This window comes from Chelmon rostratus, chromosome 15 (assembly GCF_017976325.1).
Source record: "Chelmon rostratus isolate fCheRos1 chromosome 15, fCheRos1.pri, whole genome shotgun sequence".
Taxonomy (NCBI): Eukaryota; Metazoa; Chordata; class Actinopteri; order Chaetodontiformes; family Chaetodontidae; genus Chelmon; species Chelmon rostratus.
In genome coordinates, this window is record NC_055672.1 from 25,826,098 (window position 1) to 25,853,271 (window position 27,174).

The 27,174-nt window shown below is 41.9% G+C and overlaps 3 protein-coding genes across 3 annotated transcripts in view; all 3 read right to left on the reverse strand.

Moving 5' to 3' along the window:
- Nucleotides 1-1,925: 1,925 nt before the first annotated feature.
- Nucleotides 1,926-5,992, reverse strand: kcnk17 (potassium channel, subfamily K, member 17). Its single transcript, XM_041953161.1, has 5 exons — nt 5,777-5,992; nt 3,074-3,188; nt 2,640-2,806; nt 2,358-2,526; nt 1,926-2,176 (listed from the first exon to the last, which is right to left on the reverse strand). Exons 1-5 carry the CDS (start codon nt 5,990-5,992, stop codon nt 1,926-1,928), a joined length of 918 nt encoding a protein of 305 aa, XP_041809095.1.
- Nucleotides 5,993-8,220: 2,228 nt separating this feature from the next.
- On the reverse strand, nt 8,221-10,187 carry LOC121618874 (potassium channel subfamily K member 16-like). The gene is made up of 5 exons (XM_041954508.1): nt 9,975-10,187; nt 9,402-9,516; nt 9,156-9,322; nt 8,551-8,719; nt 8,221-8,426 (listed from the first exon to the last, which is right to left on the reverse strand). The coding sequence occupies exons 1-5, from the start codon at nt 10,185-10,187 to the stop codon at nt 8,221-8,223; spliced, it is 870 nt and encodes a 289-aa protein (XP_041810442.1).
- A 3,810-nt stretch (nt 10,188-13,997) lies between these two features.
- kif6 (kinesin family member 6) overlaps nt 13,998-27,174 on the reverse strand; it is a 55,894-nt gene continuing 42,717 nt past the window's right edge. Inside the window, exons 16-21 of the mRNA XM_041953162.1 lie at nt 20,263-20,304; nt 19,581-19,668; nt 19,306-19,441; nt 18,021-18,109; nt 14,997-15,098; nt 13,998-14,142 (exon numbers count right to left, since the gene is read on the reverse strand). Of these exons, the coding sequence (XP_041809096.1) occupies nt 13,998-14,142; nt 14,997-15,098; nt 18,021-18,109; nt 19,306-19,441; nt 19,581-19,668; nt 20,263-20,304 (602 nt within the window). The remainder of the gene's footprint in view (nt 14,143-14,996; nt 15,099-18,020; nt 18,110-19,305; nt 19,442-19,580; nt 19,669-20,262; nt 20,305-27,174) is intronic.

Below are 27,174 nucleotides of genomic sequence, written 5' to 3' on the forward strand. Positions count from 1 at the left end.
GCCCTGTCTCAGTGTGGACAGTATGCAGGCTAAGCAAGTGGTTGATTAGACAGAGGAAGTGAGAGGCACCAGTTGTCTCACATTCTGAGTCCTCATTGAACCGTGGCCAAACAGGTATGTGGCATTCTGTGGTACAATGGTCACAGTCCAGTCACTCTCACTCCATTTCCCTGTCGTACTCCCCACCGTCCGTACAGAGACACAAACACAAATGTCCTTTGCTGTCTGTAATTTTGTACTTTCCCTCAAATATCTCCCTTCTGTCACGAACGTCATTTCTCATTCACGCTCTCATTTTCCGTTCTCTCGTCCCTGCTGCGTGCCGTCTGTCTTTGTCATTCACTCCTCCTCTGGCCTGCTCAGTTAGGACACTGTAAACATAGATAAAGACAGAACGCAGTCATTTGCCAACAAGCTGTGTTTCCCAACAACAGTTCTATAAAGTGTTCCTGAGCCCATGTAGTGACATCCTTCATCCAGTCATGTGTTCACAAAGTCGCTCCATCCTCGCTTGTGAACCACTGAGCCTTTCAATCATGATACTATCAGCTGTTACCAATCAACCTGTTTACCTGTGGAATGTTCCAAACAGGTGTTTTTGGAGTGTTCCACATCTTTCCCAGTCTTTCACTGCTCCTGTCCCAACGAGTTTGAAATGAGTTGCAAAAATAAATGAAGCTGAAGAGGTCAAATCAGCAAATTATCACATTCTATTTTATTTATGTTGTACACAGAGTCCCAGACAAACACTTGATGATGAAATCCTGACTGTACACATTTATTCAATGATGCAAAAAGAACAAGAAGGTACATTTGTAACTTATGAATTACTCTACAGAGTGTGTTTGGGTTTGTTTATGTGTATATCCTGTTCACTGACACGAGATATTCTTCTCTGAAGTGTAGGACTATGGTCTATATGATTACAACACTACAGAACAATGCACAGTATGTATTAGCTGCCCTGCCTCTGCTTTGAGTGGTTACTTTGATCAGTGGTGGTATAGTACCACCACCTAGTGGATACACAACTCTTTTCAGCACAGATGAGAGGCACAAACGAGCTGTGCTTTACTAAATGCTCGGCATAAACAGGACGTTAATAGGAAAGTAACAATTTAAAATAAAATCAAATATTTACATTTTCTTTTTTCTACTTTGTTTATTTCATTTTAGTCAAAAGTAAAAGCCTCCAGTATTTGTTGTATTTAGATATTAATCAATAGCATTTTAATAGTATGTTGAAAATGTGGTGACACTTTCCTGTCACTTTAAAAATGAATGAAATAAAATTAAATGTGCAATGTTCAATTTTCAAAAGCACTTCTGCAAAGCATATTTACACGTGTTTACTAAATTGTGGTTTTGATTGTAGACGTCAGCGGTCACTGAAAACGACCTGTGCATGGGCCATTCTGCCACCGAGAGAGACACACTGAGAGGCCGAAGAGCAGCAGACTGACTGACTGCACTTTTCCACTGACCACTAGATCACAGACATATACAAACATGGGGCAAAATAAGTGTTGTCAAGTGTCCTCCCCTACACTTTAATCTCAGAGGACTCCTCCTCAGCAGGTAGTTTAATCGGCATGGCAGTGAAGAGTCACTTGTTTTCAGTTTGGGAGGAAACGTGCTAACAGACCAAACAGCATGTGGGTGTTGGCTGCTGTCAAACAAACAAACAAACCTGACTCAGCAAAAATGAGTCAATATTTTAGCGGCAGTTAAGGCGAAAAGGATCAAAAAGCAGCCAGCCATTGCTCAGTCACGTATCAAATCATCACAGACTCTCAACATTTACACTCTTCTAACACACACACCCGGCCATGGCTTACTCCACGATTTCTGCCCACATCCTGATCTACAGACACATGATTCTACAACTAGGCCAACCCGCGGAAATCTTCACCTGATGTTGTACATTACTGTGTCACTGGACGCTGCTTGATCTCATCTTCCTCCTCCACCTGTGTGTGTGGGTTGTCACCCTCTGCACTGCCAGACTTGTTCTCCTGCAACCGCCCACCCCACCTCTGTTTGAAGTGGGTGTTGAGTCGCTCCAGGATGTCAGTGGAGTGATTGATGAGCAGGGCCAGCCAGGCCAGGCCAAAGAAGATCCAGGAGGCCATGAGGACGCTGTACCACTCTGGGTAGTGTTTGTCTGGATTACTATCTGGAAAGGAAAGACTCAATTAATATTAAGCAGTATAATAAAAAGTTAAAAATGCAGACTGAAGCAAAGGAAAGCAGCTTAGAGGAAAGGAAATAGCCGCTTGGTATCACAATGCGTCTACCCCCTGTAGACAGTCAGCTCTTCAGCGTGTTTTAAGGTGGAGGGGATTACTGTGCTGTACCTGCCACAAAGTCTCCAAAGCCGATGGTGCTGAGGGTGATGAAGCAGTAGTAGATGGCCTGGGAGTAGGTCCAGCCCTCATGCTGTTGGAACACAATCATGGGCACAACAAAGAAGAGAGCTGCTCCTGACAGATAAGACACCAGGTGGACAAAAAAGCGGGTACACCTCTGCAGTGAGATGCGGGAGGGAAGAAATGAAAAAAAAAACAAAACAAAAAAAACTTCTGGAATGATGTCACACATATGTCATTATGAGGCTAAATGATTAGAAAGCTCCTCACCCTGCGCCCGGTCTTGCCCTCGAGGAAGTCAGAGATGTTCCTCTCTATAACGAGCATGTACTTGCCCACCCTGTTGAGCACCATCATGTTGAGCGGGATCCCAAACAGTGCGAAGAACACGCAGAAGATCTGGCCAGCGGTAGAGCTGGGACTCATGTTCCCATAACCTGCCAGACTGAAAGCTGTTAGCATCTCATCTCATCTCAGGCCTGCCTCCTAAAGTTCATCATCAAGCACATGTCATCTTAAAACAAATACACACTGAAATACATTGAAGAGGCAAAAAATTAGTTCAAAAAAGTCCACCTGCTGCTCAGAAGCCTTCAAAAACACATAGAAAAGTGAAACAGCTTTTGAGCATGAAATGTTCATTTCACATTGACAAATTATGTGTTGGCTCCATGTGTTTTGGGTTTCGTGGCCTGATGTCTGACCTATAGTTGTGACCACAGTGGCAGCAAACACAGCTGAGCTGGTGAATTTCCAGAAGCCGTCCGTGGTGTAGTTGCCTTTCAAACTTAAGCCCACCTTGGACGCGTCATGAACAACCTGAAACACACAAAAAGTTCAAACTCAATGTTGTGTTTCATTAACTTTATGACTCAACTTATGACTCAGTTATGCAACTGGTGTACAAAACTCTTCTGGGCACCTTGAGGTCAGCACAGTACAGCTGTCAGCAGGCATAAAGAAGACTCCTCTCAGATATGTTGACACAGTCTGTTACATGAAAGTCTGGAGTTCATCACCAGTGTGGGAAATTACTCCAGGAGAAACACAGAACAGGCTGAGACCTTTGGCCTTGTTATTGATGTCTAATTTATTAGCATTGTTTTCTAATTCACCATCAAGGTATAAATGTGTGCTAACTGTAGGTCTGAACGACAGAAGGGACACAAACAACTTTCATCAAGTATGTTTAATATAATAAACAATTAAAGTCAGAGAGCAGGAGAGTCTGCCGGTCAGCAAGAAACTCTTTACATTATTTATCACCAGTCCCATGAAGTCACATGTGAGTCTGATGACCATCAGGTTTGATACAAGCTACATAATTTTAATGATTTCCACGATCATGTTCTGGGTTACCAAATAATGATTTTACAATCAGAGCATCAATAGATCCAGATGCAAATAATGAATAGATAATATAAAGGCATTCTGCTTCCTGAGCCTCAGAGCAGGACACAGCACACAGACTGCAGGTTGTTCTTCATGTGCAGGTGTTTGTTAAACAGGTAACAGGCCCTGCTGCTCTGGCTCTGATAACTGTCTGCCTTCATTGGTGTTAGTACAGGACAGGTGTGTGTAGAGTCAAGCTTCACAGCTGTTATTCTGCCTCTAACACAGCCGTTCCAGTACAACAGCCCCTCTACTCATTTCCCGCTTTCCTCGATTCCTTCCCTCGCCTCCTCCCCACCGGGCTCCACTGCGCCGCCCACTGGTCGCGTCGCGTACAATACACGCCTGATTTACCTTTGACGGAAGCCGCGTCAAGCTGCACAGAGCAGATCGAGCCAGGCAGGAAGTCGTGTGCAGGCACGGCATAGAGAATCTGGAAAAGTTTCAAAATAAAACACCTGGTGCGGACTCAAGATCCTAGATCAACAATGTACACATTTAAAGCAGACAAAAAAGAAACTGAAGTATGATAAAAGACCAAACATCAGGGAGAATGACCAAATCAGCAAAATATGAGAAAATGAGGAAAATCAGGCAGGCACTACTTATTATTACTTAGACATTTACTTTTTCATTCAGTTTAAAATGTGGCAGAATGTGGCAAGAATGTGAGGATTTTCTATTGAACACACACACACACACACTGCACAATGCTCTTGGAATAACATTTGCAGAAACTGACATGAAACAGAGCAAATTAGTGCTCAATGCCAGAGAATGTTCTTGTTAATATCATCATTTGACATTAGCAGCAGTCTGCACTTGTGAATATCATGTTTACAACTATAGTAGCTAAATTAGGCGTAGCCTACATTAAATGATAAAAAATAAGTAATATGAAGGTGAGGTGTTCTTAAAGAATGCAGTTAGAACACTGAAGGGTAGAAAGTTTGATCGCTTTAGATCATCTTAAGTAACTGATACAACTTCTGGATATTAAAGGAACACCAGGACTGGCAGAGTCCTGCTCCCATCATGCTTTGTATAATGCAGCTGTGTCACGCCTCTTTCAGACGTCACAGGTGCCAGAAAAACATCCGCCAAGGATCCACCTGTGCACCCCCGCTCACAGCTCCTCGAACACGCCTCCTCTCTCCTCCAGACGCAATTTTATGAATTGATACCTAGCGCTGAGACGAGGAGGAGACGAGGAGGCACAAAATGGAGAAATGAGGAGAGCCGCTTGGCAGTGTAGAAGGTGCAGCGCTGAGCGGCTGGAGAAGCTTCAGTGCAACAAAACTTTGTTTGATTTCACACAGCACTCTTCGTTTTCTGACCATAATTTCTCTATTTTTTCCACTAGAAACTGAATGTGAATAATTTATATTTGAAATGATTAAATCACATCATCTGAGTCTGTATTGCTTAACTTGAGGATTCAGTGAGCATCAAGTCCAGTTTCAGAGCAAATGAATTCCATTCATTTTATAATATTCTAAAACAATACAAATACATACAATATTCTAATATAATACAAATTCAAAAGGATGTGATTCAATGTCAGTTTTTTAATGCAGTTATTCAAGGTGAGCAATTCAGATTCAAATACACAGGATTTTAATTCAGTTTCCAGTGACACATATTTCTGCACATATTAATAATGCTTAATGGTGCCACTCCTGTTGATTTATTTCAGTGATTTATTGGATGTGCAGATAAAGACATAGCAAGAACGTAACTGCTTGTATTTGAATGTGGTAACTCAGTGGTTGCTTTGGCCACTATGGAATATTGTTATGTGTGTGTGAGGGCAGTAGGGTTGTGGTCCAGATGTAAATTCAGTCAGATGTAAAATCAGTGGACTCTCTAAAACTCACAGCTTGGCATATATTAAACAACAACGCAGATTAAGGTACTAGCAGACATTAGCTCAGATTTGCCCTTCAGAATCTCCATATACTGCCATCTCTAACAGTGTTTCCTGCAATGGGATGTCCCATGTTCCTGTGCCTCACCTGAGCTACTGCCTCCAGGCCTTCTTGGTTCAGACAGGTGTATGTCGTAAGCAGCTTCTTTTTGTTCAACAGTAAAAGACTGATGTCCTTCTGTCCGAGGTCTCCCTCCAACTCCCAGAAAACTACTCCGCCGATCAGCACGTAGGCCACATAAACCAGCCCGAGCATGAGGATGGAGGGCACCCGCGCCAAGTTCAACATTTCCTTTATTTCCATCGTGGCTCCCTGGTAGAACTTTGGGATCTGGGCGAGCTCGGCGTCTCAACCTCTGCAACCGGGCACAGCAAGGAGTGAAAGCTTACCTTCGTGGCTTCTCATCTTTCCATGCATTGCAGGCAAATTAACCTCCAACTGCACTACTGTTTCAATCACTCCAATGGCCTGTCATGCAAATGTAGTGGAACAAAATGAGAAGAGGGTGAGCCGTCAGTGGTTGGGCTGCCAGTGTTGACCACGGGAAAGGTCAAATATTTGGACTTTCTGGCAGTCTATGAGGTCATGAAAGGGGTCAGTTCAAGACCAGCAGTTTGTCTGTGCTTTCTAAAGGAACTGCTTGGTCCTTAGGACTTAAAAATTACCCACTGCACTCCACTTGTCAACAAAGGCCAGGGCCATTTGTCTTTATTAACACCAAAATTGGATTGAGAAACACATTTTTTATTATAAGTGAGCAAGATTGGTTGAAAATCACGGCCGCCATCAACCAAAGCCCCATTTCCCTGCTTGTGAAGGGGGCAGGGCTTAGTCGAAAAATGGTCATAATTTGTTAACAATTTGTTCATTCATCATAAATCTTGGTACGTAGGTTCAGACCGTGCCTGGTAAAGCATTTTAAGCGCGACCCATTTGGCGGCACCACAAATATCAAAAATGTGTACAACAAAGCCTAGTGGCCAAAATCACCAATTTAGCTGTGCATGCTCTGTGGCAAAGTATTAACCAAGAAGCAACCTGAAAATGAGCCCTGCTCCAAAATTGAGCCAATCAAATTTAACTCACTCGTTAACATTATATCAATGCTTAACATTATACATAATTATGCACATGGCTGCTTTGAGTGACAGCTAGCCGCCAGTCTTCCGCAACCAGGCTTCATTGGGCCCCCCTCAGCTCCACCCACGCTCCACCTCTTCGCCCATTTCTGGATTAGCCAGGAGTTTGGTGGAGGCGGAACAAATGGTGGAACTTTGAGTGCGTAATCGTTGAAATGGTGCAGGCTTTGTGACAGTCAACCAGGTGTGTGATTGGTCTCACTTCTTCTTTAAACACTATTAAACTAGCTGCAGTGACTTGGCTCACCTTAGTAAAGCCTGATAGTCGCTCGTCAGTGAATGGGGTTTAATTTTGACCCACTGAGCTGCTTCCTTCAGTTGAGCACAAAAAGGGCTTAAACCTGAATTGCTGCTTTGGGCTATATTACTGTTATTGTCATTGTTATGTGCATCATACACATGGCCAGTGACAACACATGGAAATTAGCATTGTGCTAACTCTGGTGCAATACATTTGTGTACACTGTCCCTGTTTTCAGCAACAAATTAAATGAAAAAAAAAATCACACACACACACAGACACACACACACACACACAAACACACAGAGGGAAACACACGTATACATGCACACTTGCACAATTAAGCTTGAACAAACACATAATGCAGAACAATCGAATAATGCAGGTGGGTGACATGCAAAAAAAGGTACATAAACAAGACTTCAAAAAACACAAATTCATAGCTCAGCAATTATTTTTCATTTATATATAAAAAATATTCAATTGTACCCGCTGTCTGAGGACGTCATTGTTGTACTACATTCTCCTTATTGTGTTCTCTGATGTACTTCATCTACCAGCAGCACAACTTCGTTTCTGCTAGAGTTTGGTTTTCTCTTTGCTTCCACTTTTAGTCAATGTCCTATTATTCACTTCCCATTTCTGAATTACAGATATTGTGAGTTGTTGTTGATTGCTCATGTTAATTGCGAGTGGAAATGTCAAAGATTTCACATTTTTAAAGATCATATTTTTGCAGAATCACATAATTCAGTAAAAACAACAGATTTTTTTTGGTCTCTAATTGGCTATTCCTACTCAGAGAATACATGTGATTAATCATGTGATCACCTGTGAGCTGCTCATGGATAAGCTATACTGTCTGTAGGAGTAAGTCACTTTATAAATGTGTCTTATCATAGAGGGAAACGTATTCTCAAGTTGGAGAATTCTTCAGTGTAAATCTTGTGTGTGATAAATATTGACCCTGGTCCACTGTGCTGTGGAATTGTGTTAAACACAATTCTTAACATTTACAGGAGAAATAAATATGCTGGCACAAATATCTTACAAAACAGGTTTTTGCTAATAGATAAACAGCTACATCTCTTATCTTCCTGTAGGTACCACCTCTACTTATTGAATATTACAGTCCCATCTACAGTTCACTGTCAGATCTTTGACATATCTTCTAGTTTACTGGACGACACGTCTTCTTCCTCCTGTTTCTTAAAGCCTGGGTGAGTCAGGCCAATCACGTGCTCCATTATTCTGGTGCCCATGTTGAGGATAAGAGCAAGCCAAGCCAAGGCGAAGATGATCCATATCCCCGCGAGGCTGCGGTACAGAGAGATGTACTCCTTGCCTGGGTCAGTCCCTACAAGAATCCACATGACCTTGTTAGAACATTGTCTCAAAGACTGAAAAGGCATTTCCGTCTTCCACAAGTGGCAGCTGCAGTCTTTCCACCACATTAGTGCTTGTTTGCTCTCTCTACTCACCCACCACATAATCTCCAAAACCAATGGTACTGAGTGTAATGAAGGCGAAATAGAAGCCCTCGCCAAACGTCCAGCCTTCCACGTAACTGAACAGCAGAGGAGGGACGACCAAAAACAGCAGGCTGCCTGTGATGAAGAACAAGCTCACTGACAGGGCCTCAACCGTTTGCTGGGAAACAAACACAGCAAAACTAGATTTAGGTGAGATCCATAGGCATCAGTTGGCAAAGTAGAAATTGCTTTTTCTTGGCCGATCTGGTTTGATCACTACAGTAATGGATAGCAAAAGTAAAGATGACCATAAGTCAGGCATGTCCAAACTATTCCATAAAGGGCCGTGTGGCTGCAGGTTTTCGTTCCAACCAAGGAGGAGCACACCAGGCCAGCCAATCAACATCAAGGGATCACTGAGTTATCAGCTGAAGACTGAGCTCAGCTAATTAAGCTGGTGTGCTCCTCCTTGGTTGGAACGAAAACCTGCAGCCACACGGCCCTTTATGGAATAGTTTGGACATGCCTGCCATAAGTCATATCAATAAGGAGCCACGTCTTAGATGTTTTAGTAGCAAATGATCACATAAAAACACCACTTCTGTGTTTAATACCCTGAATGGAACAACTGAGACCATTCCCTTTTCCAGCCGACCCAGGTGGATGGTGAGACACTTCCCAAGCTGTTTGAGGAAGGCCAGGTTCAGTGGGATCCCACACAAAGCGTAAAACACGCAAAATACCTGACCAGATACAGTGCTGGGGGAGAGGTTGCCATAGCCTGCAAACAAGATCATGATTTGTTATTATCTTTTCAAATCAGAGTTAATAATGATTTAGAAACATGTTGAGATGCTCACCGATAGTTGTGACTACGGTGCCTGCAAAGAAGAAGGAGCTAGAGAAATCCCAGTTGCTGGGGTTTGTTGAGTTTCCGGAGGGATTCACTCCGTTTTCCCACGCATCCAAAATCACCTGCAAACACACACAAAAAAAGTTTATCAAAATCTGGGAATAGCCTCACTAAGGCCAACACTATTACTCTCTTTGGTAAATATTTTAGATCAAGACACACTTATTGATTTATTAGGTCAGGTTACTGTAGTACCTTTTATTGCTATGTACCTAACCTCATCATAAAATCATTCTTCCAATTTCTCTGTCCCTCAGTATTTGATGATCCCTTTTTATCATATTTACTCAGTGATTAAAAACATAGTTGAATATGTACAGGGCCTTTGCTAAATCATGACTTCATTGATAAAGACACAGTATGAATTTTAGCACATAACCATTTGTAATACAAAAAAAGCTGACAAATTTGGTTTAATATGACAAAAATCCACATTAGTCTTTATAAACTGCATCTGTTCTACTGTTATACGTCAACAACATGAATTCCTTAAAGAACCATGAAGAAAGGGAAGAAAAACCTGAACAAACTGCTCCAAGGCTGGCCGGTCCAGGCAGGTGTAGTTGGACAAGAAGTTCAGCTTCTCCAGTTGGAAGTGGTTTCGGTTGTTGCTCTCAGCCTCTCGCTCCAAGAACTGGAAGATGATGGCCCCAACCAGCAGGTACGTGAGGTGGGCCAGAGCCAAAAGTACTGTCCAGCTCACTTTGACCCGGACCAACTGGAACCTCGCCATCAACCTCCTCCAGCACCAGAGTGGACAGAAGTGCTGATGCTCGAACTTCAGAAAGGACTAACGACCAATGCCTTGATGAAATATGCAGATCTCATGAGTAGTTCCCCAAAATAGCTTTAATTACTGCGCACTGTGGCATTCTTATCCAAAAGAGAGAACAGGAACTTGTCAAAAGTGAGACAAAAATGTCTTTAAATACAATAAGAGACAGAGTGCTCTCAAGGCCGGTTTTAAATCACAACATCAAGAAAGGTGATGTTTGGTAAAGCTCTAACTGGATAATCATCCAAAGGTAAAACATCTCCACTCGATGCTCTCATTCTGATTGGTCAGGGTACCTTAGATGTTGGGTGTTGATTTATGGGTTGCTATGGTAACAAACAAACTCCTCCTCTCCATTAGCGGGACATCTGGACACACACACTTTAAACTGTTTCCACTAATAAGGAAACGGTGGCAGCGTCTTGTCAGCAGAACAAAAGTTAATGTTTTACCTGCTGTTGGTTGGAGTGCTGGAGCCAGAGCCTTTCAATTGGATTCTGAATTGCAGGGACTAATTTAATGAGAAAACTTATTTCATCCACAAACTACTGGATTCCAGAATTAACACACTTTGCAGAAATTGCAGTTGAAATAATGATGGGTGCCACAACCTGATTCGTGTTGAGGGAGATAACTTTACATAAGTATGGACACTTTCAAATCTCATGAGGCTAAAGCTCAACTTTTCTAACCCATAGAAGTCTTCTAGAACACTCATTAGACATTTTTCCCACATTCAGGGCCCAGAGAGGTGCAGAGAGCACTTCTGGTCTGTGGACCAAAAGAGCTGAAAGAAGTGAGAAGCTAATGGAGTTCTATAACGATGAATCATGTAGAAACAAGCTGAGAAAACCCACGCAAAGATTTTCACCTGGAATCTCATTCATGTCTCTAAACCATAAAAGATTTTCTGCCATTTAGTGTTATTATATGAGTATTACAGTTTTCTTTTGGATTTGTTTGTATACACAGTGAAATTTAATTTTTTATAACCCAGAACAGTTCTATAATAAGACTTTGAGCGATTCTGACTATAAGGCGCTGAGGTAATTTGTCTTGTATTTTGGCTGCAATCAACCTGAACTTACAGTTAAATGCCAAGTTAACAATTGAAATTTAACACCAGTGTCATACACACTCCCATTATTAAAGGAAACACTACCCTCTCTACTAGCTCTCTAAGCTGGGTATTATATGGAATCATGCACTTAATTAGCCACCACTGCTACTTAGAGCAGACAGTCATTATTATTATTTAGGGGTTATTTATGAGGTAGACTTGTAAATCTTTACTGTATGTAGTTTGTGTCTTTTGTGTCTTCAATTCCAACAAGCTTTAAATGCACTCATGGCATGAAGTGATGAACTGAGGTGACTGAGAGAAATAACAGATAACATGACTTGAGCAAAGAAGACTCTTTCTCCAAGGCAACTATGCCTGGATGCAAATTGTGCAGCTGCTTGTCATGTGTCAAACAAATCAACGCAAAGCCATGCAAACACTTTGTTCCAGTGTTCACAGGTCATCTTCTGTCTGGGTAGGTGTGCAGCCGTGGCTTGGAGGTGACTGGATGGATAGAGCTGACCAGCTTTCACTGATGGATACAGTGAATGTCAGGAACACGGGGACAGTTGGATAAGACACATCTACTGTCTGATGGAATGGAACTTTGATTCTGTCATGAAGTGGACGAACATTTAGTCAGGAGCTGTGTGTTATTCATACAGGACTCTTATAGGTAACTGTACATAAGCATGGAGTCAGAAAGACACAAGCGCATTTCAACATTTCAGGCCACTCAAAAACTAAACTGTGAATTATCCAGAGTCCAATGCCAACATTCAATCTAATGGAACTGAGTCAATCTACACTGAACCATCATGTTAAATGCCAGCACACATCCATCCAAGAATATTCACTCGTTCCAATGCCCAATAATCAATACTGCATGCAAAGAAATGTTCATAACCCTATTTGAATTTCAAATGCTGTATCTTAAGGAAGCCCTGTAAGGACTGGGGCGCTGTCGTGCCTGCCTTCTGCCCAGTGCATGCTGGGATAGACTCCACTTCTCTTTGTCCCTGAATAGCAATGAGCACAGATGGATATTTGAACATGACCAGATGACTAGCAGACTTGCAAACATGGTTTCATGTCATCTTATAGTTCACCAGCTGTGTTGGCGGCTAGCTATTTCATGGATCAGGTTGTTCACAAAAATGCAATGCTGTGACTGAATCACACTCAAATCACACGGCAACAGCTTCCTGTAGATTATAGAACAAGCAAATAGGGTGTAATGTAAACCAAACAGTACAGTACTGTGTGTGTTTGTCAGTGTACACTGGTGAAGTAAATCATAAACCACTAGGAACTGTGAAGTGCTACAGTAATACACATTCAGGCGTTTTGCAGTTTCTTTGGTTGCTGACATTTTTCCATTAATCAGATTTATTTTTTGATCACTATTTTGTGCACAGTAAAAACACTACTGTCTTTACAGAATGTTACATATTATACATATTTCTATTGACAACATTTCACACCAAATTTGTTATACTTAGAAAATAAATGAAACCAGACAGAAATATGAAATGCATTTGCTGTGCATGTCCATACTTCCTGTGAACATTTAAAAAGCCATAATACATTCAAGTCAAACAGACTGGAGCCAAGCCGTTTCCTGTTGCCCGCTCCGTCCCGTGATATCTTGAGACAACATTTGTTCAGATCAAATAGCCGACGTGGGCTGTGATTTATGCTGCTGCCCATTATATCGCTGGAATAATCTCCACAACAAGTCTGTGTGCGCATGTGAAAATAAGGCAGGATGAGTGGCTTGTGTTTGGCAGAGGGGTCCATTTATGAATGAATCTAGTATACTTTGGACCAGATGAGATGAGCTTCACATCTCCGTCAGTCCATCCATACCCATAAATGTCTAACACACATTTTTAGATCATTCACCTGACAGATGAAGAGGTCCTGATACCTTCAGGCCTTCAGCAGAACTTTGTTGTCTTACTAAGATGGATCTGAAATTAAAAAAGGCAGATTAGACTTCCTGTTCCAAGTATTTGAGGAAAAGAAAAGTTGTACCTCAGTTGTACAAAATCAAAATTAATTGAAATGAATTGCAGTGAAACACCCTCAAAACTGTGACTTAAAGTATAATAATATCCTCACTCTGAAATCATGGCCAGGCTCCCTACACCTCCCAGCATGCACTAGTCGTTTAAAAGCTGTTTTGATAGGAGGGATAGAACCATACAGGGGTTCTCAAAAACCAAAGAGAGGGGATTTCCTGTAAAAAAAAAACAGTCTCTACCCAGCTAAGTAGTGCCAAAGTAAAGAGCTGTGGAATTAGACGAGCTTGTCTAAAGTGTGGAAAGAAAGATTTTGGAGGGCAAATGACTGTTTTTCTGTCTAATGTCTCTGCTCATTTGGCCATCGTTCCGTCTATTCATATGAGCTCAGCCGCTCTGGATAGCTAGTGACAAACCACACGACAGCACAGTCCACCTACTGTCTGCCAAAGTAAGCAGCTACACAAGGGTCAAAAGCAGAGGAGAGAGTGTTTGTAACAGAGAGAAGAACATGGAAGAGCAAACTACGAGTGGTTGTAGAGCAGAAGAGAGAAAGTGAGCCTGCTGAAGGGGTGAGACCTGTTTGTGCGGTGAAACATAATGAATTAAACAAAACATTACTACTCTTCACGCTCTACAGCAAGAAAGAGTGTGTGGAAGTGTGAAAGCTTAGTGTGTCTATCACTTCTTGCTGTATGTGTGTGTGTATTTACCTGTCCTTTTGAGGAGGTTTTGCCTAGCTCTGACAAAGGCCAGGATATCAGCATCCACATGCTGGTCTCCAGTCAGCGGCACAGAGGAAGATGAGAGCTTGGTAGACAGGGCCCTGAAATGCACATATGTTTAATGTAGCATGATAATCAGTTGAAATGCTTCAGTTTCAGTAACACAAATAAAGACTTTACACTGCTCTAGCTTATAGCAAATCCTTTGTGCTATGTGTGTGTTGGTGGAAGGAGGGCACATAGACTTAAAAGCCCCTACCATTCTGAATACGATGGCTGTAAAATGTTTTTACTGTTCTTGTTAAAGCTAAAGAACTTCACAGTTATCATGGAGTCTCTGTATCAAACAATAGTATCTCTGTAGTAGGAGTGGTTGCTGGAGACAGCCAAAAGCATATATGTTCTGCACTGGGTGCTTCACTGTGCTTGTAAAATGGAGTTTCAGCAGCAGCATTGAAGGAAGACCCCAGGCCTTTGATCTGTTAATAGAGTTTGGAGACATTACTTCATGAAGAACTACAAATGTATGGCCATGTGGGAAGGAAAACACTGCACAGCGATAACATCTACAGGTCTACACTGTACGTGTAGCTTCTGCATGAATGTGGAAAATGCTGCTATATTTTTTGCATTTGTGCACTTGCATAGTGTACACGTGGTTAAACTAAATTCAACAAACAAATTCACTTACAAATCACTTCAGTTCAGTTGTTCATTTTTAACAGACTTGGTGAATCAAGACTGCAATATTATGAAAGAAATGGTCCAAACTATTTCTGAACAGCAAATCTACATCCCAGGGATTAAGTCCCAAGGTGTTGAATGTCAGATCGAGAAAAGCCTACACAGCTACAAATTTGATGAATGTAGGTGCTCTAATTTCATGAAAAACTCAGTCCGACATTTTCAAAGCCGTCCATTAATATCCAACATGCTAAGGCAGGCCTCCATGTACCTCCACTCAGCTGAAGGAGTGAAGTCAGTCACCCTCCCATCCAGGGACTCCTGCCATGCTGGGACAGCTGTCAAGGGAGGTTTGCTTTTGCGGCTGAAGCTTCTGAAATTCACAGAAAAGTGATTACAGTTTCATTTTGAAGAAAGTGTAGTATAATCCAGTAGCACTTCATAAAAACTGCTACGCCATAATGCCAGTACAGTGGGTGCTCCATGTAACTCACTGTGTCTGTACTCAGTGTCACTCTTCATTTTTCAACATCGTCACCAGTATGTACTTGTCTTAACCACAAGGGGGAGCAACAATGCAACAAAGTTTGCTCAGGGTTTCTGGAGGCTTCACCATGTCATATTTCAGATCTGCTGAGACCTTTTTAATCATAATTAATTCCAGGAAAATGGATAGGTGAACTAAAAATGAGACAATAAGCTTCCTAGCTTCTGTAGCTAGCAGTAGGAACAGTTTAAAAGACAGTAGTGTTTACTACATTACTGCAATACACAGAAGACATGAGAATATACTTAAGACTTTTATAAGGGAAAATCAATTCAGCACTTTTTAAGAGTCTAAGACCTCTAGATACCCTGATGGCCAATTTATACACACAGCCTGTGGCCGTGTCTGTGAATTCCACACATATCTGTCATCTGTCATCATTTGTCATGTCAGACTTGTGGCAGACATGGCATGTCAAATGCTACCTGTATGATTGCTAAAAGGCTAATTACAAAGTGAACCATTTCCCCTACTACTTTCACCATGAAACAAACAAACACGTTTGTTCAATATTTGTTCCATGGAAACAAGCACTGAAGAGCAGGTTGTTGGCCATTAATCAAGTGAAGCATGGCAAAGCAGAGGGTAGGCCAGCACAATCCAGCAATGAGTGGCAGGATAACCAGGGTTATACTGCAGAGATGATGAGGGGATGTTTTCAGAGTTGAAAAGCTCTGTAAGCATCTGTGGGGGTAGCTAGCTAGCCAGTCGGCCAGTCATGCACCCAGTCCACTGCAGCCAGTACAGCAGACTACAGCAACAATGGCAGAGGAAAAGCACACAAATTAAAAAATAAAAAAATCTTCTACTGCTGTTATTCTTTCATTACATACATTTTTGACAAATTGTATTGAAACCATGCAGCTATTGCCAAGGAGGAAGTGCTCACAATATGACCAAACCAGTATGGGCATCAACACAAAAAAAATATCATCAACCAGCAAGATTTATGAAATGGCACCCAGATTGACCAATCGAAGGAAAGAAGCACAAGGATAACGCTGCGCTTCCAAAGCAACAGAAATACCAGCAGGACGAGCTCTAACTCATGTTATATTTGCAGTGATGTAATGCAACAAAACACATTTGAATCTGGTTCCTTCCAATCCTCAGATAGGTGTTATCCATCTCTCAGGTTAATGTTCATCTTTCCAGAAACTGTGAAAAACCACAATTATAATTTCTCTTCTTTCAGAGCATGAGGAGCATTTTTGGATCCTTGCTTTGTTTCCTAAAGCTTGACTTTTTTTTTGGACAGGAGACACAAGGAAGGAGAAAAAACACAAGAGACCCCTCCCAACATCAACATCAAAGAAAGCCCCCAGAAGAACCACCAGGCTTGTTGGACTGGGCCTGGTTGGATGAGAGAGTAGACAAAGATGAAACTGCGTAGGATCCAGGTACGCTGCTCAGGACTGTTTCCCTCCCGGTCCACAAGGCATTGGTACTTCCACACATCTAGCAGTCACTGGACTGGGTAAGCCTGGTGGTCATCAGTGATCCATCCATCCATCTATCCATCCATCTATCTATCCATCTATCCATCTATCTATCTATCTATCTATCTATCTATCTGGTTCTTTCACACAGCTGTAGCTCAGGCCAAAGCATGAAGGAATCCCATAATGTGTGTTATCTTGGACCCATGTACCCTGGTCCACCAGGGTGCCGCGACATGAGGCTTTCCAAACGGGGAAGCGGATGAAGCAGGAGTGGCTCTGGGAGCAGAAACCATGTCTACCTAGTTACTGATGCAGGTTACATGGGTCCAGAGGGTTTTGAGATTTTCCATGACTCCTCAGAAAAGTTGCTTGTGTTAACTGGCAAGAGCATCTTTGGTGGCAAGGTCTATCCACAAGGAGGGACCCAAACACAGGACACAGACTCTGATTGTGAATGAATAAGAAAGATGTTTATTGGCTGGTTTCAGGGGATGGAGGTGGATGAGGGGAAAATTCGGCAGGTGAAGGCAGAGTGGAAGAGGGAGACTGGTAGCTGACCTCCAGGCCATGTATAGCCTGCAAGACCGTTTGAACTGGCCAGCAAGGCAATTCATACATACAAAAAACAATTACTTTTTTCAGTGCTAAAAGAAAATAGCATAAAATAGTAGACTGACACCATCTTCCAACTGGTCCCTGAACGCAACACATCAGGTCACATCAATGCATCATGGCGACTCTCAAGAAAACAGAAGTAGGTGCAGCGCAGAGATGGTGTTTTGTGGTGAGAGAGCTAATAGCTAAGAAGCTGAAGCCTCGTGCAGAAGGAGAATTTGTGAAGGTGAGCCTTGTTGCTGCCGTGGAGCTGCTAGCACCAGATAAAAATTAAAAACTGTTCCAAGTGTCAGTTTGTCTTGAAAGACTCAAGTGTGTGACTGGGGTTGATATACAGCAGAGTTGATGAATAGAAGGACTGCTGGTGTGTAGGCTGAACAGCAATCAGAGAGCCAGGAGAGTGAGAGGAGTACCATGCCCACATCATACCCACCCAGAGAGAGAGAGATACAGACAGGAAGTATAGGAGACCCAGGGGGGAAACAACACGAGAGACACAAGGAACGACTGGGGACTAGGCCGCAGCCATGACATTTGGTTCAGTAGAGACTCAAAATGAATGCTTAATGGCATGACCACTGCATCTAAATCTAATCAAGGTGTACTTTTACATCTGCTGGAGGGATGGAAGGACAGACAAAAAACAGCCAGTCAGGTTTCACATCACAAAAACACAGAAAATGTGTCTCACCTAAATCCTGGAGTGCCAGGTGATGATGGCTGCAAGGTTCCACTTAGTGCCCCTGCGTGACATCTGGCTGTAGCCTCTGACTCAGATTCCTGGTCATATTGATTGAGAGATTATTGAAATACTTCTAGAACATCAGCAAAAACACATTTCTTGCTAATGATAATTAAACACAATGTGGCCATATGTAACTGAGGAAACAGAAGACCTCAGGTATTTTGTGTCCTCCAGCTCCATCATACCTCTCACTCAAAGTTTAATCAAGCACATGTGCACTGTTTTCCAAAAACAGAGCAATAAATGGTCGAACAAAGCTGATGGATATATGTAAGTATGCTGGAAAGGAAAAGGCAGCTTCCTGCTTAGACGACCAAAACTGCATATGTAAGGCCTGTCTGTCAGACTTCCTCTTCTTTCAATTTGTCATTCAGTAATAAATTCCCAAACCTTGCTCAGATGTGAGTAAGATATTGTTCTCCATTCATAAGATCAAACCCAAAGAGCAGAAGCCAGCGGTGTCTGCTGGTCAGATGTTCTGCTTAACATCTTCTTTGTGGTTGGTTTATGAAATGTGCACAACAGGCCAAGCATAGTGTGAGACCAGAGACTTGGTTAGTAGATTTACAGCTCTGTAAGTCAGTCTTATCCATTAGTGCAAATTTTCAACTCATCTTCCTCACCCCCAAACGTTAGCGAGAAGTATCTATCACTGTACTGTTCGCTGTACTTCACCATACAAGTTGCTAAAGTATTTACGCATGCACACAAAATGGTTATTTAGGACTGAAATAAACACTGACTCCGTTCTTATCCTCCGCTGTGTTGCTGAGAAACCTCATAAACATATTGTCCTTGTTAAAGCTCCGTCTGCTGAGACGATGTATTGATGCTGTTGCTGTCTTGCCTCTAAGCTGCTCCCCAGGTCCTTGTTTGGGTCACATGGAATACTTTAAAAATGTGTTTCCATGTATTTGCCTCCTACACATCTTCCCACCAGGGCCCATTCAGCATGATGCAGAACAGAGGCTGTAATGGTCACAACGGTGCCATAAAAGCTTCAGAAGTCAAAGACACATGCATATCAAATTGCAAATGCAAAATAAAGTACCATGGAGGCCAATACTCAGAAAACACACGGAAGAAAACATTCATATTATGAACAGACAAGCCTTCCTGTCTTAGGTCATCAACATATCTCTGACACACTAACACTGTCATTACATCATGCTTACAGAAGCTTTATGTGCGGTTGTCACATAGAGAAGTAAAGCAAAGTAAGGTCAGTCACCTGCACACTGGAAGCGTCCTGGCTCCACCACTTCTGGAAGTCCTTCTGGAGCTTGACCTTTGCCCTCTCCAACAACAGCTGCAGGTGCTCAATCTCTATCCTCAACGCTTTTAGACGCTCAATGATGCTCTTGTAACTGATGGGACATATCATCCACACCAACTTCATCTTTTGTCCACATTACACAGCATCTGCTGTGTCAAATCAATCTAAGCAGGTCCTGGGAGAAACTATAAAACATTTGGTACATTAAAATGCACTTTTACGACACTTACGCCTTTTTTTCTTGCCCAATGTGTTTGCGCAGGTTTTCTTCCACCAGGCTGACCTCCTCTTTAGCCTCTGTGTGATTCTCCATCACACCTATGAAAAGGACAGGCAGAAGCCATGGCAAATGTTTTAAAGACAGATAAAAATGGGGACACACTGTAGATAAAATCACAAAACACATGTGAATGCATTTCATTCAAAGGCAATGTTTTAAATACTGGCCCTGGATAACAGAAGCCAGGCTGCTGTGATGTGCTCTCTGATGCCGGACTCAAAAAACAAGAAAAGCCTTTGGCGCCTGAACTGGAGGTAGATGTTTGTGTGCTTTACAACCAGATCAAAGCATTAATGTCACGGATCAAAACAGTCCGAAAAGAGTAAATGAAGGAGTCTTCAAGCTGGATGCCCAGCCTTTTGTCACTAAGCTCTCAGTCTGCAAGGCCGACTGCAAAGGCTTGGAAGAGGGCACCGCTGCACATACAGTACAAGAGCACTCGCTATGTGCCCATAGTCTTTACCACCCCATTCTGAAAGGAGCTCAATATCAAAAAGATGATAAACAGAGTTTTCATTGGTGACAGCTTTGTTCATCCTTTCAGGCAAAAGTGAAATATGTGGAGATGTGTACATGCATTGTTTTGCTGTAAGTGTAGCAGTTGGGCATATCTACTGCCAGGTTGATCTCACCGTGAGCTGCCCTCTGCATTGCCAACTGCTTCTTCAGCTCGTCTGAGAAAGTGACAGGGAAGAAAAAAAAACTTCAAAATGTACAACATTTCCTGCAGTCCTACATAATTATACTCTTCAACATCATTCTCCGGCTTATACAATATATTATCACTATCTTTGACTGTCCAGGGATGATGTTCATGTTCACATTTTAAAACAATTCAATTCGATTTTTAAGTACAGTATATAACACCAAATCACAACAAAATGTGTCTCATAACACTCTCCACAGAGCAGGTTGAGACATACTCTTTAATGACACGACTTACAAATTACCCATAAGCACCTCGTTTGAAAAACACATGTTCTGAAAACATGGAGACGTTTTCTAACACTGTGTTATTCTGAAGAAAGACATGCATCAAAGGGTATAGGATGAGACCAGGATATAGACTGTTCCTGAGCGTGCTGCACAATGACAACAGATTTAGTGGGCATTCAATAATCCCCTTCGAAGGGCTGCCAAAGTGACAACAAACAGATCCATATCACTGAGCTAATGAATATGCAAAATGCTAAAAGTGCCATTGAAAGTGCAATAATAAGAGAGTATGAGAGGAGGAGTTGGAGTGGTGGAAGCAGGACAGAAATCTTTAGACAGTACAGAAGTGTAAAGCAGGTAAGAGGAAAGCCCAGCCAACAACAGTGGCATTATGGGAATGAATTCTTATCTTTATTATTACTATTATTATAATAATTAGGGGTCATAATAAGAACTTTTAATGTTAATAGGGATTTATATGTACATGGTGGATTATTATGAATTGTGAATGTGATTGGTAAATTACATTTAAGTGTTGAAGTGTGTCTTCAGTGCTTCAATGCAAATGAGAAGTGTCAGACAATAGGACTGACTGCAACGATGCCATGAAGGACTCTTTGTTAGATGTGGTTTACAAGAAAAGCCTGTCATGCTGGTTTAATCCCATGACTAAAGCCATGGCGAAGTGAGTTCAACCAAAGAACAAAGGAGAAGAAGAAAGAAGAACACACAATAGGTACAAAGATGGCAAATCACAGAGAAATAAAACACAAATGTACAAAGAAATTAAAAACTAACTTTCAAATTTAAAATGAATCCCAAGATCCCACATTACTTCACGACGTCAGCAGCGTATGTTTTTCTTTTCATTGTTTTGACTGAGAGACCTGTAGTGGCAGAAATGACATGTTGTGCGTTTCAGACAGGACATACTGCTGAGATACACACTTCCACAGTCCTCAAAATGAACTCTTGTGACTCCAGTGAGCCTGGAAGCAACACGAGGGAGGGTTTTTGGATCACCGCCTGTGGCAGTAATACTGTTGACATATGGCTAAGTAATTTGTGCCTGTTCTTCTGTCTTCACTGTCTCTCTTCCCTTAATTAAAGTAATGAATTGCACTCCTGAAGATATTGAATTTTTGACACAGTGCTGTAGTGGCAAAGGACACCTCCGAAACAAATGGCTTAAAATATACTGTATATTGTGCCGTTTGATCACACTAGTTTGTGTAAGACCATTCAGAGATACATTAAATAAAAAAAAATGAAAGGAGGTAATGTCACATTGTGATCAAGGAAGGGGATAGTGAGTTAAGTAAATGACCAGGAAAAACTACAAGGCAGACTGAAAGATAAAAGAGACATTGGAAGGCAGTATCTTGTGCGGTGAGTTTCCATTACACTTTCTCAGGTCTTAGACAGTGTGCATGTAGACGGAGCGAGCCTGCAGCCCTTTCTGTAATATGATCCTGTCACCAATCTAAAAGCCAAGGCCCAAGCCCCAAACACGAGAAATCCAGATGATCATTTCCCCCCTAAAAAATGTGGTGTGGGAGGCTACCTTTTCATCCAACACCTCTCCTGGTGCCACAAAACACTTAGATTAGAGCTCTTGCTTTGTCAAAGAGAAGAAGAAGACTCTGAAAGCATTTTAGACAAACAAGTGCCCTGCTGAAATGACCTTGATAAAAGCTGAGTCACTAATAGAGGTCCGGGGATTAATGAAGAATAACATTGTTATCACACATTTCAGGTCAAGTTTTAGATCAGCTCTCAGTGTTCCACTGAAAAAAACACGTTCAAACTTTTTGCAATTTACTCATGCAACACACAGTGATGAGCAAACTTATGTTGTGCTTTAGTTGTAGTTCTTTATTTAACCTTATTTTGATCTCAGCCCTAAGCAAAGGCTAGACTTGATGTGAGACTTGATTTTACTGCTGGTTATGTAGGGGTATTGCAGTTTGGGACGCATATGTGTCCAAGCCTGTGGTAAACTTTGCATGAGCCTCATCAACAATGTGTTAGGAATTAAAGGTGTGAGGAACAGTCACTATTCTCAGCGTTTGATTTTTAATGCTGTGGTTATGTGTGGCTATTCTTTTTTCCTTGTAATTTAAGGTCAAACCATTTCTTTTCAATATCAGCCACAGTTCTGTCTTCCTGCACCACCTCATCCACTGCAGCAGCAACACACTCCCAAGCTGCGTGTTAGCCCATATTTGTCAAACCTCTATTTAGTTCTCTGAATAATATGCTGCCTGGCATCACTCTCCTCTACCACTGCTGTGATCTCATCTTCCCAAAACTTTGCTTGTCTCTTCTGGTCCATGGCTATTCCTGACTAAACCCTCACTGGCTTTATATAAGGGGAAATCACAAAGCAGGCGCTGTAAATGTCATCTGATTTGAGATTTATAGATCTCAGGTGCATAATTTCCAAATGGGATTCTTAGGACCTGCTTAAGCAAGGTTTTTTAGGCTTAGCATCTTTTATGAAGTGAAAGTAAGCACATTATTGGAAAAAATCTTAAGACTAAGTTCTAAGTATGAATCTAAGAATATTTTTTTTATATAAATGAGGCCCCAGTTCATCTTTCAAAACTCTTTACAAATACTTCTTTTTAAATGGAGACCACTATTGTGGGTTTCAGTAGACAGCAGAGACGTGAATAGATGAAGTGAAATGTTATAAATGACACACAGGGACAATTTGTGGTCATGATGACACTGTTTTTCCTGATGCCTATAGAGTAAGAACCAGGGTTTGGGAGCTCCTCACGAAGCCATGTGTTTTCATACATTAGTAGTTAGGGCAGCTGAGAATGTAAATGAAGTGAGACACCGTGTGGCTTTACATTGTGGTCAGGTGGGCAGCCCAAGTCTTCCAACGGACACAACTTTCTCAAACATGACCCACAGCTAATGGCTGTCTACTCTCCTTCTTTCACATAACATAAAAGGATTAAGAAATATTATGCCATGAGTATGCTATGTTGACTAGGTGACAAAGTGCAGGGAATGTGTAACAGCAAGATTAAGAGCACATGGGGCCAACACCACCCGCGTGACTTCCATCATTCATGGCACATACTGAAGCTTTTCAAAACCTGGAGACCAAGCAGTTACACATGAAGACTAGTGTTTGTCAGGATCATGGTGTGAAAATTGGATGCGCTCTATGCCTAAATTACTCCCAATCCTACATTACTATGCAGATGCACGTATGCAATTTGTGCAATATTCTGCTCACACAATCTTAAATATGGTGTGGGAATAAAGTCTGCTGCTGTTGGCAGCGTACATATATACATAAACTCAGCACTGACTGAAGTCAAACATTAAAAGCTATTTGGTCAGGACATCATGTTGAAAAACTGAATGCAATTTCAACACTATTTCTGACCTTCAATGACAAGAAAAATTCCAGAAAAGATTAATTTGCATACGTGTCAAGTAATAGTGGTGTGTGGTGTGCTGACTGCAATATTTCATTACACTTGAGTGCTCCTATACCCTTTCCAGGACAAGACTGTGGGCTCAATACCACAACCTCTTCCAAACCACGCTGGGTTTCCCCCCAACATCGGCAGGGGACGTGCCGTCGTCTTAAAGGACCGGTTTCAGGCTACATGCCTCAATAAATATTTGGTGATGTTTGTGGCCTGGAGGTTACACGTGATATTCCACACAAATACCACAGCAAGCTCTAGATCATACATATTTTACAGCTTCTCAATATTTGGGTGGGTGTCGATTTAAGTGTATTTGAGGAATGAATGCATTGTTAAGCCACTGTACAGTAAGTAATATGAAAATCTGGGTCGTGCACAACTGCAATCTGACCAATAAACTGGCATCATAGGAGCATCTTATATAGAAGGAAACATATAAAAGGTTGTTTATAATAAACTGAGAGTTGGATGTAACATCCTGTGTTTTAATTGGACAGCTGTGCTCATGACCGTGTGTCTGAGGTCATACCCTGAACTGGGAACAACATAAACCACTCTAATAAGCAGCTGATAACATTAGCACTGCAAGGAAATCAAAACAACAGTCATGATAAATCTGGTGGCCGTTGGTTGCAAAGGCCACATGCAATGAAGAAGTTAGATTTTACATTTTTCCTGTGATATTCCTTCACCAGTATTTGGAACAATCTTCTTGGAATTCACACACACACATTTTAAAGTCAAATAAACTTTCCTATCCATGCCAAAATCCCTCTGTCTTTGAGTCACTTCAGCAGAGGATGAAAGTGGGATACCAAAGCAGGTGCCACATGCTCCATCACATGTGTTAGAGAACTCAGGAGATGTTGCTCATTTCCAGTTGCCCCACACCTTTCATGCTGCAGAAGATGTGCATCCCTGATACATCCTCACACTTTTTGGACCAAAGGGCTTGGAACGTATGCTCCTCCAGTGGGATTGGATTCCAGAGTCATATGCTGTGGCCAAGAGCAATACTGTAAATCAGGGAAATGTTTAGACGCTGATGTCCCCGAGGGCGGCTGCCTCTTCCTTTCTCCCCTGCTACTGACCTAATGCTGGGTACATCCATCACGAAAACCAGCACAAAGCTTTTGTCTATTTATGCTAAATGTTTCAGTGTTCTACATTAACCATGAGACACAGGTCGTGTAAAATTTCCAAGCAGGGCTTCCAAGATGGCAAGGAAACACACAGCTAAATATTATGGTACTACTTTCCATCCAGAAGAGGCAACCACGGTCCACTAAAAACACTCTCTCATCTAGGAAGAATGCAGCTCTGTGTACCTAACAATGTAATAATATCTGACAGCATCAAGATGCTTCCTGGATATCTTTCCATATTTGAATCAGGTTATGAATTAAAATGTTGAATCTTATCAAAATACTGCATTTATTTGGTAAATCCAGTTTCTCCACAGTACACCAACACAGTAACGATGTCTGCAGAACATATTTGAAGAGTTAACATTCTACACAATGTAACAGCTGATTTCTTCATGAAGTACGATACATGGCTGTGTCACCACGATGTGCTGACGGAGCCGTCTAAATGCTGAAAAACACTGAAATTCCAAGGGTGAAAAGTGTAAGCTGGCATGTATGAGGGTAACAGCCGAATGCTACCAAACCACCACCCTGAGGCAGCAATGATGTCAGGCGCTGGTGTGAGGTAAGCCTGTCCATTTCAATAGCATGTGAAATGAGCCACAAACACTCACAGTTCAGGAAAATTCATAAGCATAGCTTGCAATAATAAATGCAAACCTAATAACATATTTTCCACTTCTTTGAGTTGACTGAAAAATTCAACCAAAGTGCAATCATTCAAATCTATTGGTAGAAATGGAATATAATGTTCATAGTTACATTTTCATTAGTGTACAGTGACCTGAAAGAAAGAAGTATGTTTTCGTTACCGTAGAATGAGCTCTTTATACCTACAGTGGGAGCACTTTCTCTTCCACAGAGTCCAGCACGCTGCAGTGCCATGTTTCTACAGTGGCCCAGATCGGACAAAACACAGACTCTGCAGAGAGCCTTTCTTGTTGTTCATGTTTTTAGCGGTTACTGTAGGAGGGTGAGGTGAGAGGTGTTCAGTTAGTAGCAATCTGCAAGCTCATCGCTAGATGCCACTAAATCCTACGCACTGGACCTTCAAAGCAAAATTTAAAACCAGCTTTTAGCATTACAATGTGGGCAGTAAACGGAAATGGATAATGTTAGACTTCTGTACGTTTTGCCTGCACCCAGAACCCCCACATTTTCAGCACTCCGGGTTGATTTTTGTACTACAGACTGTAATTCCACATTTGTTACATGCCCACCACCACAGAGAGAGGGTGGCTCCCCACCACTCCAAAATGTCCACCTGGTTATCTACTCGCTCACACTAAAACAACTACTGGACGACCACGGCAGAAGAGAATGATCCTGTAGATGTAGAAGAAAATGATTTTAATAGTGTAAAGGTTGGATCAGACATTCAGGGCTATGAGCCAGAATACAGTGCAGAGGACTTATGGTGTGTGTGGGAGGACTGTGGACGGCTGGTGCCACTGGATTAAATGTGTACCAATGTAAACAAAAATGGAGCCGCTCTGCAGCAGCAAACTTCACATAGGCCAGTTTCTTTTGGTTCCTGAATCTACTGTTAGGAGGAAAGGGCACAATAACATTAACGTTACACCACAGCACATGTACAGGACACATGACATGACACATGACACAGGAGACATATTTCAGCAAATGAAAGAAAATGAACAGGACAAAACAACTAAGGCCTGCGAGGCGAAACAGATTTCTGAGCATAGAGTCAGTGCAATAGCAGCAGCGTTTTGTTACTAAGACGGCCATGTTACATGTGAAATCATGCAATACACGTTTTTATGAGAAAGACTGGCGCGTCACATATACTGCCCCAGTGTGTTAGCTGGAAGTGCTATCAGCTCATCAAAGCGAGGAAGTGGCAAAGCGTGCTGAGTGGCGTGAGACAGCGGCGCCTCACAATGTTCCTTTTACAAATGTAATGCAGTAACGTATATTATATCATTATATTTTACACAAGCCATTTTACTTTTACTTGAGTAAAATTTCTTTAAAAAACTAC

Coding starts and splice junctions, on each gene's coding strand:
- kcnk17 (XM_041953161.1), bottom strand. CDS start 5,992: ATGGAAATAAAGGAAATGTTGAACTTGGCGCGGGTGCCCTCCATCCTC. Junction 2,807..3,073: donor CACTGTGGTCACAACTATAG/GTCAGACATCAG, acceptor TCAGTCTGGCAG/GTTATGGGAACATGAGTCCC. Junction 2,177..2,357: donor CTTTGGAGACTTTGTGGCAG/GTACAGCACAGT, acceptor TTTCCTTTCCAG/ATAGTAATCCAGACAAACAC.
- LOC121618874 (XM_041954508.1), bottom strand. CDS start 10,187: ATGGCGAGGTTCCAGTTGGTCCGGGTCAAAGTGAGCTGGACAGTACTT. Junction 9,323..9,401: donor CACCGTAGTCACAACTATCG/GTGAGCATCTCA, acceptor TCTTGTTTGCAG/GCTATGGCAACCTCTCCCCC. Junction 8,720..9,155: donor TCTCAGTTGTTCCATTCAGG/GTATTAAACACA, acceptor TTTGTTTCCCAG/CAAACGGTTGAGGCCCTGTC.